The sequence below is a fragment of the Peromyscus maniculatus genome, chromosome 4 (genome assembly GCF_049852395.1).
Source record: "Peromyscus maniculatus bairdii isolate BWxNUB_F1_BW_parent chromosome 4, HU_Pman_BW_mat_3.1, whole genome shotgun sequence".
Classification (NCBI taxonomy): domain Eukaryota; kingdom Metazoa; phylum Chordata; class Mammalia; order Rodentia; family Cricetidae; genus Peromyscus; species Peromyscus maniculatus.
In genome coordinates, this window is record NC_134855.1 from 1566490 (window position 1) to 1582484 (window position 15995).

At 42.5% G+C, this 15995-nt stretch overlaps 1 protein-coding gene across 1 annotated transcript in view; it reads left to right on the forward strand.

Moving 5' to 3' along the window:
• Psmb7 (proteasome 20S subunit beta 7) overlaps positions 1-15995 on the forward strand; it is a 60965-nt gene that overhangs the window by 18240 nt on the left and 26730 nt on the right. Inside the window, exon 6 of the mRNA XM_006992519.4 lies at positions 14412-14470. Coding sequence (XP_006992581.2) covers positions 14412-14470 — 59 coding nt within the window. The remainder of the gene's footprint in view (positions 1-14411; positions 14471-15995) is intronic.

A 15995-nucleotide genomic window follows, 5' to 3' on the forward strand; every position in this document is an offset into this window, starting at 1 on the left:
TAGCTATTCAGCTGTTACCCTCAGCTGGTAAATGGCAAAGCAGGATTTGAACCTTTGACTTCCCTCAAGTAAGTCCCAGTACAACATTGATGCTGTGATGTCATAAACTCACAGCTCGAGTTTCATTAAACTAAGCCTTGCTGCTAAGTAGTAAAAATATTTATCCAAATTCCCAAAGGATCTTTATTTGTTCTTTGTGTTTTGGTTGCTCTATGTGTAGATTTTCCACTTTGCATGTTAGCAACCAGCACCGCCTAGTATTTATTGAAATAGATTTATAGAATCAAAGCATTTTGTCAATTTTCCATAATTCTGTGACCTACAGCAACATAGTTTCATTTTTTGTTTCTTTCCAGTCCATGTCCATTGTGAAGAGGAGAGCTTTGCAAAAGCAGCAAACTCATTTTCTTAGTGTCCTGGCTTGCCTCTGTGCTCTTGGGCTTTTCTATCCTTATCCTGTGATAGGTGCTATGCCAAGTCTTTTTCCTAACCTGGCTTCAGTTTCTGTGGTTTGGTTTTGTATGTTCATTCTGCTGATCCCCTTTCCTCCTCTTCCTGTCCTGTTGAGGGTGGGGAGCTAGATGTTGAAGGAGAACTCCAGAATTGCCAGGGTTTGATGGGTTTTGTTTTAATTCATGCTTCTTATTTTGGATGAACAACAGCCCAAACCTCAGATGGTGGAGCAAGCGGAGGGCCATCCTCAGGCCAGAGAGTGTCATGCTTTCCTGGGCTGTGAGCATCCTGGGGGAGATTCAGCCTTCTGCTAGCATAGCTTGAGTGAGAAAATGAACATTTCATCTAAACTGTTTTATTTAAACTGACTTTAGCATGAGGAGTAGAAGCAAACTTTTAATAAGGTGGATTTTGTTGTTGTTGTTATGGTGATTTGACAGTAAGCACTAATAGTCCCAACTCCTAAAAAGGGGTACCTAAAGTTTGCCTGCCCACAGGATAGTGTGGACGACGAGCCAGGTACCTGAAGGCAATTTCTACGTTGAGTAGATGTTACCCATCCTGTCTTCCTCATTTGACCTGCTGGATCTGGTGATGTGCCTCGCACTGGTCTGGATGTCTCCTCTCTAAAGCCTGGTCTTTTATAGGGTTTATAGGGGAGAAGAGTACATTGACCGCCCCGTGGCCTGTCCTTGTCCCAGAGCATGTTGACTGCAGTGACACCACTCAGCCCCTGCAGCAGCATAGCTGTGGGGAGACCACAGCTTGTACACGACCTTTGTGCTGAGGCTCCCAAAGGTTTCTTGTGGCCTAGCAAGGAAGTGCATAAATGCTAAAGTTTTCATTTACTGACATCCCTTTTAGGAAATTAATTTGGAAGAGACTGCTGATGTGATTTGTGGAAGCTGGACAAGTCTCTGGCTTTTTTGTTTTGTTTTGTTTTTTTAAATTAAGAAAGGGAGAAGGTTTTAGTCAATTTTTTTAGATAGACAAAATGCAGGCTCTTAATTCTCAGATTAATTAGCTTATTCTGCGGACTTGCCAGCTTTCTTTTATTAGGCAGACTGAAGTCATGTCAGGAGAAGCTTGGGGACCGTCTTTTTGTTGGGTTGGCAGTGTTCCTTGTAGCGGCATTGGCATGGTATATAAAATTTTTATTTTGCCTGCTTATCCACATAGAGAATTAACGTGAATACATTTCAAGCATGACATTCCTGGAAATGAGGCCCTTGGACAATTTAGGTAAGGAATAAACATTGGTATGCATCATTAGGGAAGATGCAGGGTCACTACAAGGGCCACTGAGGTAAAGTCTATCTCCAGATAAACTGAGTACACAATTTCCTAATTACTGGAATATGTCTACCGAGCCCCAGTTTATAGGGGTCCTGAGCAGTTAAGAAGATGGGAACAGAGAGGCAGAACAAACCAGTGTCTTGTCTATAGACAGATAAATCCTAAAATTAAGCTGGAACTTGGTCTTGGTCACTGTTCTATTGCTGTGAAAAGGCACCACAACCAAGACAATTCTTAAAAAAGACAGCATTTAACTGGGAGCTTGTTTATAGTTTCAGAGGCGTAGTTCATTATCATCATGTCAGGAAGCATGGCGGCATGCAGACATGGTGCTGGAGAAGTAGCTGAGAGCAGCATTCTGACCTGCAAACAGAGGAGAAAGAGAGAGCCTGGCCCTGGCATGAGCTTATGAAAGTTCAAAGGCCACACCGACTAGTCCTCTATAGTGCTGCTCCCTGATGACTAAGCATTCAAATACACGAGTCAGCGGAGTCCAGTCTTATTTAAACCTCCACATACAGAAAAGTTGAGGATCACTTTTTCTGTGTTTTACACTAAAGCACACCCTTTGTGTAGATATGTCATCCCCCCTCTTCTTTTTGAGGTTTGCTGTACACCCCAGACTGGCCTCAAACTCCCAATCTCCTGCCTCAGCCTCTTGAGTGCTAGAATGACAGGTACGTGCTACTACTCCTGTTATGCAGACATGGTGTCTGTACATGGCTTGATTTGGGAAGTTTTCCTGTATTGGATCAAATTAGAATGCTTCAGGAAGGTAAATGTTTTTTTTCATATTTATTTTCAGTTCCTAAGTCAAGTGTGGATTTAGCTGCAGTGGTATTTAGTTCTTTGGCTTTTGTGGATGCCTTCTCAGAAGACTAGTCTTTGTGGAAGACTTCTCAGAAGTCTATGGACTTCATCACTGAAGTATTGTTGGGAGTCTTTTTGCTGCTTTAGGAGTCCTAGAACTATATATTGATATAGGTTTTTTTCTATGCCCTACATCCGGTGAGTCAGAGGCAGCCAGGGAGGATCTGTACTGGTCCAGGAAACTTCATTCCTGGAAGCTTTATGCAGACAGCAATGACCCTGAGGGGCCTTTTCAGGAAGTACTGAAATGTAACTTAGAACCTTGGAAGAAGCTGTGGAAATTTGACTTTAGGCCTAACTCTGCTTGGACTTACTAACCTCTTGGAACCTGAGATCTGTTATTTTAAAAATGAAGCTGGTGTGGTTTTGGTGGTGGTAGTGTCTTTCTTTATTTTCGGCACGTCTTCAAGTCAGATTTGCCTTTTAATCTTGGGAGCTCAGAGCCACACCTACTCATCTTATCCTTCTAATGTGCTGAGCTATGTCTGTGTGAACTTATTGTCACTGGATACTTTCAACTGCATGTGTTGCTCTCGGTGCCATATTTTGAGGTACTGGGAAAAGTGCTCATCTTTGGAGTCAGTGTAGCTTTAAACCTTGAGTCCAAAATTTCCTGGCTATCTATGAACCTTGATTTTTGCTGTAAAATGGTAGCTAGAAGCTGAATGTGGAGATGTATGCTTTTAATTCCAGTAATATGAAAGCTGAGGTAGGGGGATTCTAGTATGGGTACATTGAGAGTTCTAGGCCCTACTGAGCTATCCAAAGAAAAACAGGAGTGGTGAAAGGTCCTGTCCCCTTGAGAAGGGTTCGAAGGTGCAGTGGATGCCCTGAGTGAAAACACTTGCTGGGAAGCACATTGTGGATGTTTGTGTAGTATTGCAGTCATTTTAGTGCCAACACATTTTCTATGCAGTTCTGTGTGCTCAGATTTCTCTGGCACTTTTCCCTGCTTTGATTAGTACAAGTAAGGTCCATTTTAGAAGATTTAAAATGTGCAACACATGGATTTTGAATCTTAGGATTTCTGTAGCTATAGATAGAGTGCCAAAAAGAAAACAGCTGGGAGCTGAAAAAGCCCTTGGAAGTTAAATTCTGCATCTGGCTTCCTTGTTGCTGCAAAAGTGGTACTAAGCCAATAGATGGTGCCCTTAGGTTAGAGATGAGGAAACATGTTACCTAAAACAGAATGTAATACAGCTAGCCTTTTCTGAGTGAGTCTTAACCTATTCTGACCAGAGTAGACTTTGTTCTTGGTTCTGTGGGATAGAGATAGGGTCAGTAAAATACTGAAGATATTGAATTAATGTTATCTTCATTTTTTTCAGCTCTGACATTTTTCCCATGAAATCAAGTTTGAAAGTTCAGTACTCACTCTATCCACAACCAAATAAAAGCCCTTGCCAGGAGTACTTTAGATCAGTTAAATGAAACGCTCGGTTTTACATTCTTTGCTTTAAATCTCACTTCAGAGACACTGGGGTTAACTAATTCCTCTTTCTCTGCTCTTGTCTCACAATTGGACCAGCCAAAAGCAAAGTGCCTTTGTACTTACAGCCTAGCACTTGCTGGGCTTTTACCCTCTGATTTTAGGTTGGATTAAGTGGAAAGTCACTCTACGTGTTTCTGGGTAGTTCATAGGATGAGGGTAGTGCTGCCTCCAGAGCTAGGGTCAGGTTCCCATTCTTCCGTTGCTAGCTGTGTAGCGTCAAGTAGGTTTCTTCACCTCTCTGAATGTTTCCATGTTGGAAAAGAAGATACAGATGAATTAAGTGAAAAATATGCAACTGCCCATTTCTTTCAATAAATGGGATTTTTAGTTTGTGCAGTGCTTTTTATGATTAAATTCAGGGATGCTGTATAAATCACTAAAACCTCTGTTCCCTTTTTTTCTGAGGGTTCTGAGAGACATGACAACTTGGGAGTAGTTCTCAAGTAGAGCCCCGAGTAAAGGATGCCTGTCTCCTAGGTGCTTCCTCCTGCTGCTGCTGCTGCTGCTGCTGCTGCTGCTGCTGCTGCTGCTGCTGCTGCTGCTGCTGCTGCTGCAGGCACAGGCCGCGGGTGGTTGTGTCCGCAGCTTGATGCCTCAGACCTCCTATTCTGTGCCTGCATGTGGGTGACCAGGAGGACAGGCATGTCTGTAGGCAGTTGTCACCCTCTATCTTAGCCCAAATAAGCATGGAGTTAGATGGTGACTCTGTTTTAAGAGAACACTTCTCTCCATACCTTGTGACATGTCACCAAAATTCACTAATAAGAAAACTTTCCACATTTTAAGCCTACATGCCCCCAGTTTTCAGGCTTTTCTTGGGATTGTTGATAACTTGTCAGGTCTATGAGACCTTACAGTTGCAATTCTGAGGAAAATCCCATTCCTGTCAAGTGGTGTTTTAAACATTTTACTTACAAGTACACATTATAGAGAAGGAGATGCATTGTTTGAGATTCTAGTTTTTGAGTGAAAAATGTTGGATGATTAAGAGCACCTATATTTCCAGCATATTAACTGGGAGTGTATTTCCAACAATTTATTGGGAATTAAAAGTAAACCCTGACTTGAAGTATATTTGTTGATGAAAAGGAGGCATTCTTCCCCTCGTGAGGGTTTAGATGTAATACTCAGTGCTTACTCAGGAGTGAAAACATCAAATTAAACTGTTTATGCTGACAAAGGACAAATCTGGATTTCAGCAAGCCGTGCAAGATTGTCTGATTGCTCGCCCTGCCGCCTGCCTCCAAAGCTTTGGCCAAGGTTTATAATGAAATGCATGCATACAATTAAACCTTTTCAAGTCTGTGGCTTAGTCTTTCTGAGCCCAGAGAGGCACTCCACTGCTCTCTAGTGGCTGAGCGCAGTCCCCTGGCACCAGCATTGCTTCATATTCATAAATCAGCTTTTCACATGCTGGCATTCTTGGCCCTCAGTGCAAGCACCAGTACCAGGAGACGAGGCCTTGTAGGTAGAAATGGAGTGAAAAATGACCTCCATCCATAGGTCTGTAGAAAGCACCAGATTTTCCCCAGGAAGAGTGGCCATTGACTAACAATGAGCAAGTGTGAGTAAGTGCTCTGTCAGGAAGAGCAGACACTGATGGATTAGAAAGTTCGGTGGTGACTCCTTTATCGCTGCATACATCTTCCATCGTAGCAGACCACAGTTGTAGACAGGTCCTTGGGTGCTTAAAATGGACTGCTCCTTAGCAGGGGCAGCCTTTTTTCCTGTGAAGCTCTGGTAAAATTGATTTGGGGAAAAGCAGTGGGAATCCATTTCCTGCTGCCTCTCAGAACTTCTCGACATTGAGAAAAGAAATTTTGAACACCTTGGTTCCCATTAAAGTTGCCACTCAGGGACCTGTTGAGAATGAGTGTATCAAGTCACTGCTGGAGGACAGGGAGCTTGTCCCAGAGTCATTACAATAACTAGCTTTCATGGAGCTCTTACTATGCCCCAGCATTCAGCTTTGCACACAGTGTCTTGTTCAGCCTGCAAGAGCCACTGATTGAAGAAGTTGCCATCTGACTGTGTAGGGAAAGGAAGCCAGGGCAGCTGCTGCACTGGACACCCAGGTTTTTGAGGCAGTGGCACTTTTTGGTACTCAGAGTGATGTGCCCAGAGAAACCAGGGAGTCCGGAACTAGCCTACTAGATAGCTGTGTGCTTTCAACTGGCGTGTCCCAAGTTCTCAGTAGTGCCTGGGCTTCCTAGCTCCCAGACCTAGGTTTAAATCTTCATTCTTCTTACCAGCTGCTTGAAATGTGGAATATCAGTTCTAGTCTGTAACATGGAAAACTGTCCCTAGCATATGGCTTCAGGGCTTAGGACTTTGGGGCTGTCAGTCTGGGTTTAGGTGCGGATCTTCTCAGAAGAAGCAGATTCCCACCTGCTGATTTCCTCGAGCTTAGGCAGGCAGCACGTCCTGGAGAAGCATTTCAGTTTCAGTTTTTCTAGCTGCCTAGTAATGGTGATTGTGGAACTGCAGTTTGATTTAGTATTTGAACGCTGATATATGAAAAGAATATGCTGCAAAGCCCCCAAACCAGACCTGCACACAGTCTGTGTTAATGCAGGCATTTTAAAATATACTGAGCAAGTAAGAGGCTGTGAATTTTCACAAGGCATCTCAGATTTTGTTCTGAGTTCTTGCAGAAAAACAAATTCAGGCTGAGCTATAGGTTGAGCATCCCACCTCTGAAGTGTGAGACTAGGTATCATGACTGCAGGTAGAGACTACCACACTGGACCTCATGTGACAGGTTGCAACTGGAACTGAGATCCCCTTCCATATTGCATAAAATTACCTTCAGGCTATGTGTATAGGTTACATATGAAGCAGATGATTTCATGTTTAGATTTGGGTCCCATCCCAAGATATCTCATTATAATTGTATATATGCATATTTCCCCAAATCCGAAATTCAAATTATTTTGGTCCCATTCATTTTGGATAAAGGCTATTCAATCTGTACTAATGCTGGTAAGTATCTTCTGAGGTTTCAGGAAATTAAAAATTAATTTTGCTTTTTGAAAAATGGAGTTATGTGATATAAATACTCCTAGAACAGATACCCAGGTATCACTGCTAGACTCTAATAGCACGTTCATTTAAAACATTAACTAAAATTCAAACCTTTTTTTGAATTTTTAGATAAAAACAATATAGATTTATTCAGATGTGTGGTAATTAGTATGAAATCAACCAGAAGGGAAAAGCCTGCTAACCTGCTTTTTTAGTAGGAATGGTAAGCAAAGAAAGCTGCCTTTTCTAGGCCATCTTTTTAATCTTGACTTGGGTGTTTGGTTTTCTTGTGTCAGAGACATGGTGGAAGGTAGAGAGCCCTCTGACTCTGGATGGGTGGTGTAGCTCAGTGGCATCATGATTGCCAGGCATGTGTGAGGCCCTGGGTCCCATCTTTAGTACCACAGATACAAACCAAAGAAAAAGAAAAGTAACCGTGGAAACAAGGAGGGGGATGACGATGACACTCAGGCAGGAGGATCATTTTCCCGTGCCACTCTAGGCTATGTAGGAAGACGATTACAAACAAACCAAAAAACCCATGAAAACAAATTCTGGTAATTCTGGTCGTCCCCCCCCCCACCTCCATAGAGTTTCTCTGTGTAACAGCCCTGGCTGTCCTGGAACCTGCTTTGTAGACCAAGCTGGCCTAGAACTCACAGTGATCCACCTGCCTCTGCACTGCATAAGCCATGTATTGGGTGAAGTTCCTTACCCTTGAGTGTCAATCTACCCTATTTAAAAAGTGGGACTGGTAAGATGTGCATGCCTGAAGAGCCCACAAAACCAGTGGATGTCAATGTGCCTTGGAATTCCTTATGATTATGTGTCTATTGCTGTTGTTTACCAGAATCTGTTTCTAGATAAGTGCTAGTGTGCTCTTCTAGGCAAAGAGGGACAGAGTGTATCTCTGGTGACCGACTGCTGCCCTTCCTTGGTCCTCTTGACTCATCATGGATGATGAGTGCTGTTGGAAAGAGTTGACAATAGCAAGGTCTTGGTGGTTTGCTGGTTTTGTTTATCCTTTCACAATGTTGGATTTTTCTCTTAAGTTTATACCCTAAAAATTGCAAGTACTGTGTGCTTTTTGAAGAGAAAATTTTAAATACAAGAAAACAAAGTAGAACTAGAGTTATTCAGTATTAGGCATCTGTTTTGATTCATGTGCTTGCAGCCTTGTGACATTTGTGTAATGGATGCACATCTACCCATAATGCTTTAGAAGATGCTCTTTCCCACTGAAGGTTCTCTTATGTACTTCTGCTTTGACATGTTTAATATTTATTTTCCCCATCTCTTGCTTATTAGACCTTTAGATTTCTCTAGGTTTTTGTTTTATTGCTACTGTTTGTTTCTCTAAACCATGTCCCCTCTGTGTATGTGACTTTGTTCTTTAGAGCAACTCCCTTGCAGGGGGATTGGTGGGTATGCACAGCTTCTAGTTTCCAGTTGATCTTTTCAGATTACCAAAAGAAAAGTTTTGTCCCCTTATGCCTCTTCCAGTGGATTACTGTGCCCATTTTATCACATCTTTGTCAGCACCGGCTGTTACTCTTTTTAATCTTGGTTAACTTAAAAGGCAGACGATGACTGCTTTATTTTAGTTTGTTTCTTTGACTACTAATGAAGTTGTGTTTATGACCATGAATCTCTGTCTTCTCAGCTTTATACTGCTGTATCATTGTTAGAAATGATGTTGTTTTTGTTTGAGCCTTTCAATTATTAATATGCATTTTGCACATTTTTTGGAGTTTCAGCACTTGTATTTTATATTACAACTTTTTTTTTTTTAAGCCAGTGACTTTTGACTTACAGGTGTAGATGTAATGGTCTTATTGAATAAGAAATACAGAGCCAAATACAGAGTTAAAAGCCCAAGAGGTCAGAGCACTAGCTAAGAGCTGAGACTAAAGCCGCCTTCTTACTTACCACCTGCTGCCGCTGCATCCTTCCCCTGAGAAAGAGTCCTACTTCCTGTGTGTCTGTCTTTTTATTGACTTTCTGTTCTGCCTTCTCATTGGTTGTAAACCCAACCACATGACCTCCTTGTCACTGCCTGTCTATACAGACCTCCAGGTCTCTATGGTTGGGATTGAGATTAAAGGCATGTGTCTCCAAACTGGCTATGTCCTTGAACACACAGACTCTGCCTGCCATGTGATCAGATTAAGGGCGTGTGCTACCACTGCCAGACTTCTGCTATGGCTTGCTATTAGCTCTGACCCCCAGGCAACTTTATTTATTAACATACAAATAAAATCACATTTCAGCACAAATAAAATATTACCATATACAGGAACAGATATTTCATTTAAAATCTTGGGTGGAGATGTGGCCTTTTGGTATGGATGCATGAGCTCCTTCTGGAGGTCAGCAGATGTGTCTCCCTCCCTCTCCCCAGTTTCATCTCAGAGAGCTGTGGGTGGGACAGTGATGGAGCGGACGGTGCCCTCTTTCCAGGACTTTGCAGGGTGTCATTTGCAGGAAGTCTTTTAATGAGCATCTTACTAGAGAAGCCAGGGTAGGGCAGTGCCCACCTGAGTGGCTGCCATGGATTAAAGAGTTCCTGGCCCTGCTAGTGCCAGCACCCTGGGATGTAGATTTTTCTCCTGTGCCTCTCTCTCCATAGTCTGGCTTCTCAGTGTGTTAGGAATCAAGAGATGCTGAGCCAGTGAGTGTTGGACTTCAAGGAGGACGGTGGGCCTGGGAGATAAGGCAGAGAGTGAGTATGTAGCCATTCCAGGGGTTGCACAAAGTCATCTCTAAATGTCAATGACCAAATTGTTCCTTGTTTTTCTGCTTTAAAGAGCTCTGTTCTAGAAGCAGCAGTGGCTACTCAGTGGAGGTTGCTAAGGAGCAGCTACATGGAAACTCCCAGGAAGGGTAGCCCACTCCTATGGTGGTGGGAAGCTTGGCCACACTAGGACAGGGGGTTATAAATTGGATGCAATTTTGTTGCCTTAAGACATCTTTTTGAAAATTGAACTTGGGTTATATCTTTTTGCCTTAGTGTGGCAAATTAGGCACCAGGCAGTAAATGTTCTCTTACACTTTGTAAGATGTTGGTTGTTATCACTCTTTAGGACCTGTTCAGTTTCCCTGGCTCCTGGCCAGTTGCATTCTCTATTCAGCACAGTGTAATTCAACATGGATCTGTTTGGTGCTTGTGTGCCAGCTTGGTGTGGGGCTGCAGCTGTGGAAGGGTGGACAGGTCTCAGAGGAGAGTGGTAAGCTCTCATGGGGTGGGTGGTAATGAAGGAGGACTCTTGGGAAGACGTGTTATCTCATCTGGGATTTGAAAGTGATTAGGAGTGCCATGGACTGTCAAGGGCCCAGGGACTGTCACATACCAAGGTGAGAAGGCTGAAATTAGCATGGACAATTGGGAAGGGATAGTAGAGTGTGAAGTATGTGCATTGGGGAAAGAAAGGGAGGGAGTTGAGGATAGCAATTGTAAATAGAACTTTCTGTGTGAGGGCCACAGAAGGTGAGATGGAATTCTGCCTCTGTGCATGTTGGGCCTATAATCCTGGGTGAGGTGGTTACCACTGTAGTGGGTTGCTATAAGGAAAACTAAGTGGCATAGGACATGACATGTGGCACATTGGTGCTCACCACTGCTATTGGTGTGCTCTCCTTCCTGCTGGAGTGAGGGTTCATGGAGCACTAGCTGAACATCTTGAATTCACAGAGCTCAGCCTCCATGTAAAGTGTCTTTAGCGTCTGGCTCCTTAACTGGCCACAGTGTGTGTGAAGTACAGGTTCCTGTGCTGACAAGCTGTCCTCTGCCTTTGTGTACATTCTTTCCTTACAGGAAGCCAGATGTTTGGAACTCAGAGGTGTCCGTGTTTTTAAAATAAAAAATGGAGTTAATGGTCCTTCAAAAGAATTTGCCTTGACTCTGTGTATGGTAATGCCTAGTCAGATGGTTAGATGCTGAAACAGTGGGTGGCTCTGGGTGTCTACTAATGGCGTATGGGGAAAATGAGATGTGGTGTTTGAATATTTTGTAGGTCACATGGTGGCTGTACCGTCTGGCATTTGTCTGATGATTTGTTGTGTCTAGTTTTGGGCTCAGACCAAGAAGATCTGGGAGCTTGAATCAACATTAGTGATACTGTTCCTGTTGAGTCGTCCCCCCACCCCCCAATGACAGGTCTTTTCTTGTGCCTCTCATTGCATTGCCTTGATGTTCTGTGGTGATTTTACTCTGCCCTCTTGTGGCTTTGACAGTTGCAGTCCTATGTGAATTCTTACCCAAACTTTGTATGTAGCATATGTATGTAGTCAAAAACCTGTTGATAGGGAGTGTGCCATTTCCTAGCACTTCGATGGACTCATGCAAAGGGGGCGCTAGATCCCTCCTTTCCTGAAAGCTTCTACCCAAAGCTAATTTGCAAATGATGTGGAAATTCTCTTGAGGTTGAGTTTCTCTTTCTTTTTATGTTTATTTTGGAACCCACTTGTGTTTGACTTCAGAGGGAGCAGAATCAAGCATAGTTTAGGAGGCTCTTTCCAGAAAATGTCTTTTTTTTTTTTTTTTTTTTTTTTTTTGGTTTTTCGAGACAGGGTTTCTCTGTGTAGCTTTGCGCCTTTCCTGGAGCTCACTTGGTAGCCCAGGCTGGCCTTGAACTCACAGAGATCCGCCTGGCTCTGCCTCCCGAGTGCTGGGATTAAAGGCGTGCGCCACCAACGCCCGGCTCAGAAAATGTCTTATACTGTGTGTGTTGAAGATGGAGGTATAAACAAGAAAGCAGAAATATCTTGTTCATGTTCTTCCTCTGTTCACCTACCACCTCTGTACTGTGGAGTGTCCTCTGCCCCCCGTCCTAAAAAAACACATAGCAGACCCTTTTTGTACCAGGAGTTGAGGATTCTGGTGTGTCCTTTCCACTTAGAGAAATTATGTCTTTGGTGTTACTGCCAAGAGGAAGCAGCTTCTGACTGAGGAAGGTTTGGTTGGGCAGGAACTATTTTTTTTTTTTCATTTTTTAAAATATTGAATGAAGCTGAACAGAAGCAAACACGTGTGTAGGAGAAAGAACAGAGGAACGTACTTACTGTGAAAGTGCCAAGAAAGGATGTCCCAGAAGAAAAACTATGGCCATTTTTTTTCCAGGAAAAATGCCTTTAAGCTAAACTTGGTTTGTTTCTTTAACGATAATTCATTTCCATTCTCTACAAAGTTGTTAGCTCTTGGGTAAATACCTTGTCTTTTTGTATCCTTTTTAAATGTGGATCTTGAGCCTGTTAGTCCATTTACCCTTGGGCTCTTCCTCGAGATAGATAATCTTGGACACTTTGGAAGGCAAGCCTGCCTTCGGCCACGCTGCAGTAGCGGTTTGTATCTAGAAGGATTTTTTTTTTCAGAGGTTTCCTCATTTGCAATTTTCTTGTTTCCTCTTGATAGCTGTCCTTTGTTTTCCACACAAAACCAGCTTGGTTTTTCCTATTTCAACCTAGAGAATTTGAGTTTCTACTTGTGCCTTGAAACAGAAATCCAGGCTATCTATCTATCTATCTATCTGTCTGTCTGTCTGTCTGTCTATCAATCAATCAATTTATTTCCCTTTCTGAATCTCATGCTGAGCTGGGGACTAACAAAACCATTGGTGAAATGTGACCCTGTTTTCATATTTTTCAAGGACATGTTTATTTTGAAATCAGAGGCTTGATTTGGTGAGCCTGCCCCTGCATATACGCTGGGGTGTTTTGAAACACACCAGTTTTATATCTGTTTATTGTCTGTCTCCTTTCCAAAGGGCTTTTAATGCCCCTTTAGACCATTTTAGTCATCCTCCCCACACACACAAAGAGAAGAAATGCAAGAGGGGAAAATGGGGTTGCCTTTTGCTCCTAGAACCTAAATGAATAGTCATTGCTTGTAATGCTGGTCTACACTTGACGTTTCCCACTGCTTTAGATGTGATGTATCCAGTGCTGTGAAGGTAATGATCCTCAACCACAGCAATATTCTGTAACAGGAGTATCTGTCATATTCATTGGGATTACCATGTTCATTGATTTGTGTCTGTAAATCTGCTGTTTCTACCCTTTAAATTTGATCTATAATTGGACCTCCTTAAATGGTTCAGATAAGGTAGTCTGTATTTCCTCAGTGCAGTGTTGCTGTCAGCTTCTCCTTTTTCATTATACATTCAGCAGACTTGATAAAATCAGCAGGACACCTCATTTGAAACTGTTTAATCGCTGCCTTTTTCCTTTGCTAAACCATTGAGGTGGTCAAGCGATGTACACAAATCATTTTAAATAGAAAATATGGTTTTCTCTGTGACCCAGCTAAATAGATAGTGTTATGCAAAACAAGTTAAAAAGTAATAAATGCCAAAAAAATCTTCTAATTGGAGTAAAAAATTGTGGGCAACTGTATCCTCTCTCCAAAAGTAGAGTATCCTGAAATAATGCCAGAGCCCTGTGTAGACAGATGACGATTTTCTAAAGCTTCTCTGGGTTCTGAACAAAGCAAGTTTAAATTTTCAAATAGTGCTGAGCTGCCTTTGTGTCCACTCAGAGGCCAGGCTTATTTGTAATGCCTTTACATCCAACCTTGGTAGGGATAAATTTGCTCTGTTAATATCTGTGCGGCATAACCTTTCAGCCATTTGCTATCGTTGTAATACATTTTTGTGTCTTTGTCATTTTGTCTACTCAGCTGTTACTCTTCAAAGTACAAACTAAAAATAATAGCTCCAAATAAATGCCACAGAATGCAGAGTTTTACTGTTGTAGCTGGGGTAACCTGGTGGAGCAGCTCCAAGTCCAAGTACCATTGCTGGTGCTGTGTCTTCCTCCCAGCCTGTGTGCCAAGGTGACTTTACCAGGGCTACATTATTAAAACAATGTCTTCTTTACAGGTTTGGTATTTAGCACTGTGTCCAGCAGCTCACCAAGGCAAGTGTGGAGCACAAGCTTCCTTACATAGGATAAAGGAAATTATGGGGCACTCACCTCTTGGAAAAATACAAATTCTTCATGACCTTATTTTTAAGCTTCAGCATTTCTCTGCGACTGCTACACAGTTAACCTGGCCAGTGATAAGAGAGCCAGTAACAGGGCTACCTAACTAGTAGTAAACAGCTTCAGCCTTTGGAAGAGCACTGGCTTTTACTTGGATGTGGCCTCTAGACTTGACACTTATACTATACTTGAATGTGACACTGGGCATGTTTGACTGTTTTTGCTGACCCAAGATAAACTGGAGATGGAGACGCTGAGTGTTGGTAAAATACACTAAAAGTGCATCTTTTTCTTACAGGTTCTGGCTCCTTGGCAGCAATGGCTGTGTTTGAAGATAAGTTTAGGCCAGATATGGAGGTATGTAAGCCCCTGCAGTTTCCTTCTTTCAGTTGTTTTCCCAGTTGTGTGTCAGACATTTACAGATTGATTTCTCCTCCAGAGCTTGCACAACACTGTCATTACTTGAATGTTTTGACACAGATAGTTATTGAGGAGACCTGCTACTTGGGAAAACATCCTTTGTGGTGGCCTTGTGGCCCTGTTGTGCTCTCCCTGGGAGTTGGGGAACCAGTGCTGTTTGGCTTTTCTCTGCTCTGGGCTCTTTCAGACTCCTTGCAGTGTAGGATATTTTCCTGTGTACTGAGATTTCTGCGTCGGGATACCAGAACAACCTGTCTTTCTGTTCTCACTAAAAGTAGAGCAGCTATGTGTTTTTCATGTCACACAGACCTACCCTAAAATAGGTCAGTTTTTGAAATCTCTGTAGACTTTCCAGTCTCTGGCAGAAGTGGAGATAAAAATGTACAATGTAGAGTCCTCTCAGGGTGTTACGGATCTAATGTTTCAAGTATTTGTAAGGAATTGTTTCATTTTATTTTCTTTGGTAGTAGAAGGGGTAGAATCTTGTGAAAGATATCTGGCCTGTCTACTTTAATGATAGATGCATCCTCCATGAAAGTCCCCCAAAGAAACCCCTCTAATAACGGATGTATTGATCTTTAGTTGCTGCTTCCAAAGGCATGGCCAGTGTGCTGGGTGGGTGCCTTGATGCCACATTCCCCCACGCCACCTCACTCCCGACTTCATCTGCCCCGCTGAACCAGCCCTGGTCAGGAGTCCTGAGGGTAGTCTTCACTATTTCTACTTGATGTCTTGATGGTTAATTTTTTTGATAGGCAGTGTCAACCCTTTTCAAGTTCTTAGGTAAACCGTTAGGAGTGTTTTACCTCATCTTTTCTGTCCTTTCTGACTTTGCAACTATTTTGTTTATGACGCAAAGGACAGACATTGGTGAGAATTACTTTTTGACAGTGTTTTGTGCCTGATCATCCTTGGGGGCAGACGGCATATGAAAACTATTTTGTCGTTGTCCTTAGAGCAGTAAGTGTCATGGAGTTCCAAAGTTCTCTTTGCCCTGAGGTTGGGGCCAGGTTCTGTGAAAGACAGAACTGGTCAGCCCGGACATGGTCTCCTGTGCCCTTGGTACATGAGGCTAACACCACAACAAGTAACGTGTTCCGGAGCTCTGTTTTCCTTTTCACCGAGCTACAGGAATTAAAACATATAGAATCTAGGTAGATTTTTCCTATTAAAAATATTAGCGTCTGAACTCCAATTAAGAAGGATAAGCAGGGATGAGTGTAAAACTATAATGAAATTAGAATTCTGTTCTCATTTCTCAGTGTGAAAATTTATTCCTGTATCAGCATTATTTTCTGTTTGGTGTCTTTAAATACATAGAGAAAAAATTATGTATACTAGGTCACTTAAAAAGAAAAGGAACCGAACCAAAGTCTCTAGTTTTCTAAGTAGAGGAGTTTTAATGTCAAACTCTTTAAACTACATTAATCTTTTCAGATTTTCTTGGGAAGTTTTGTCTTTT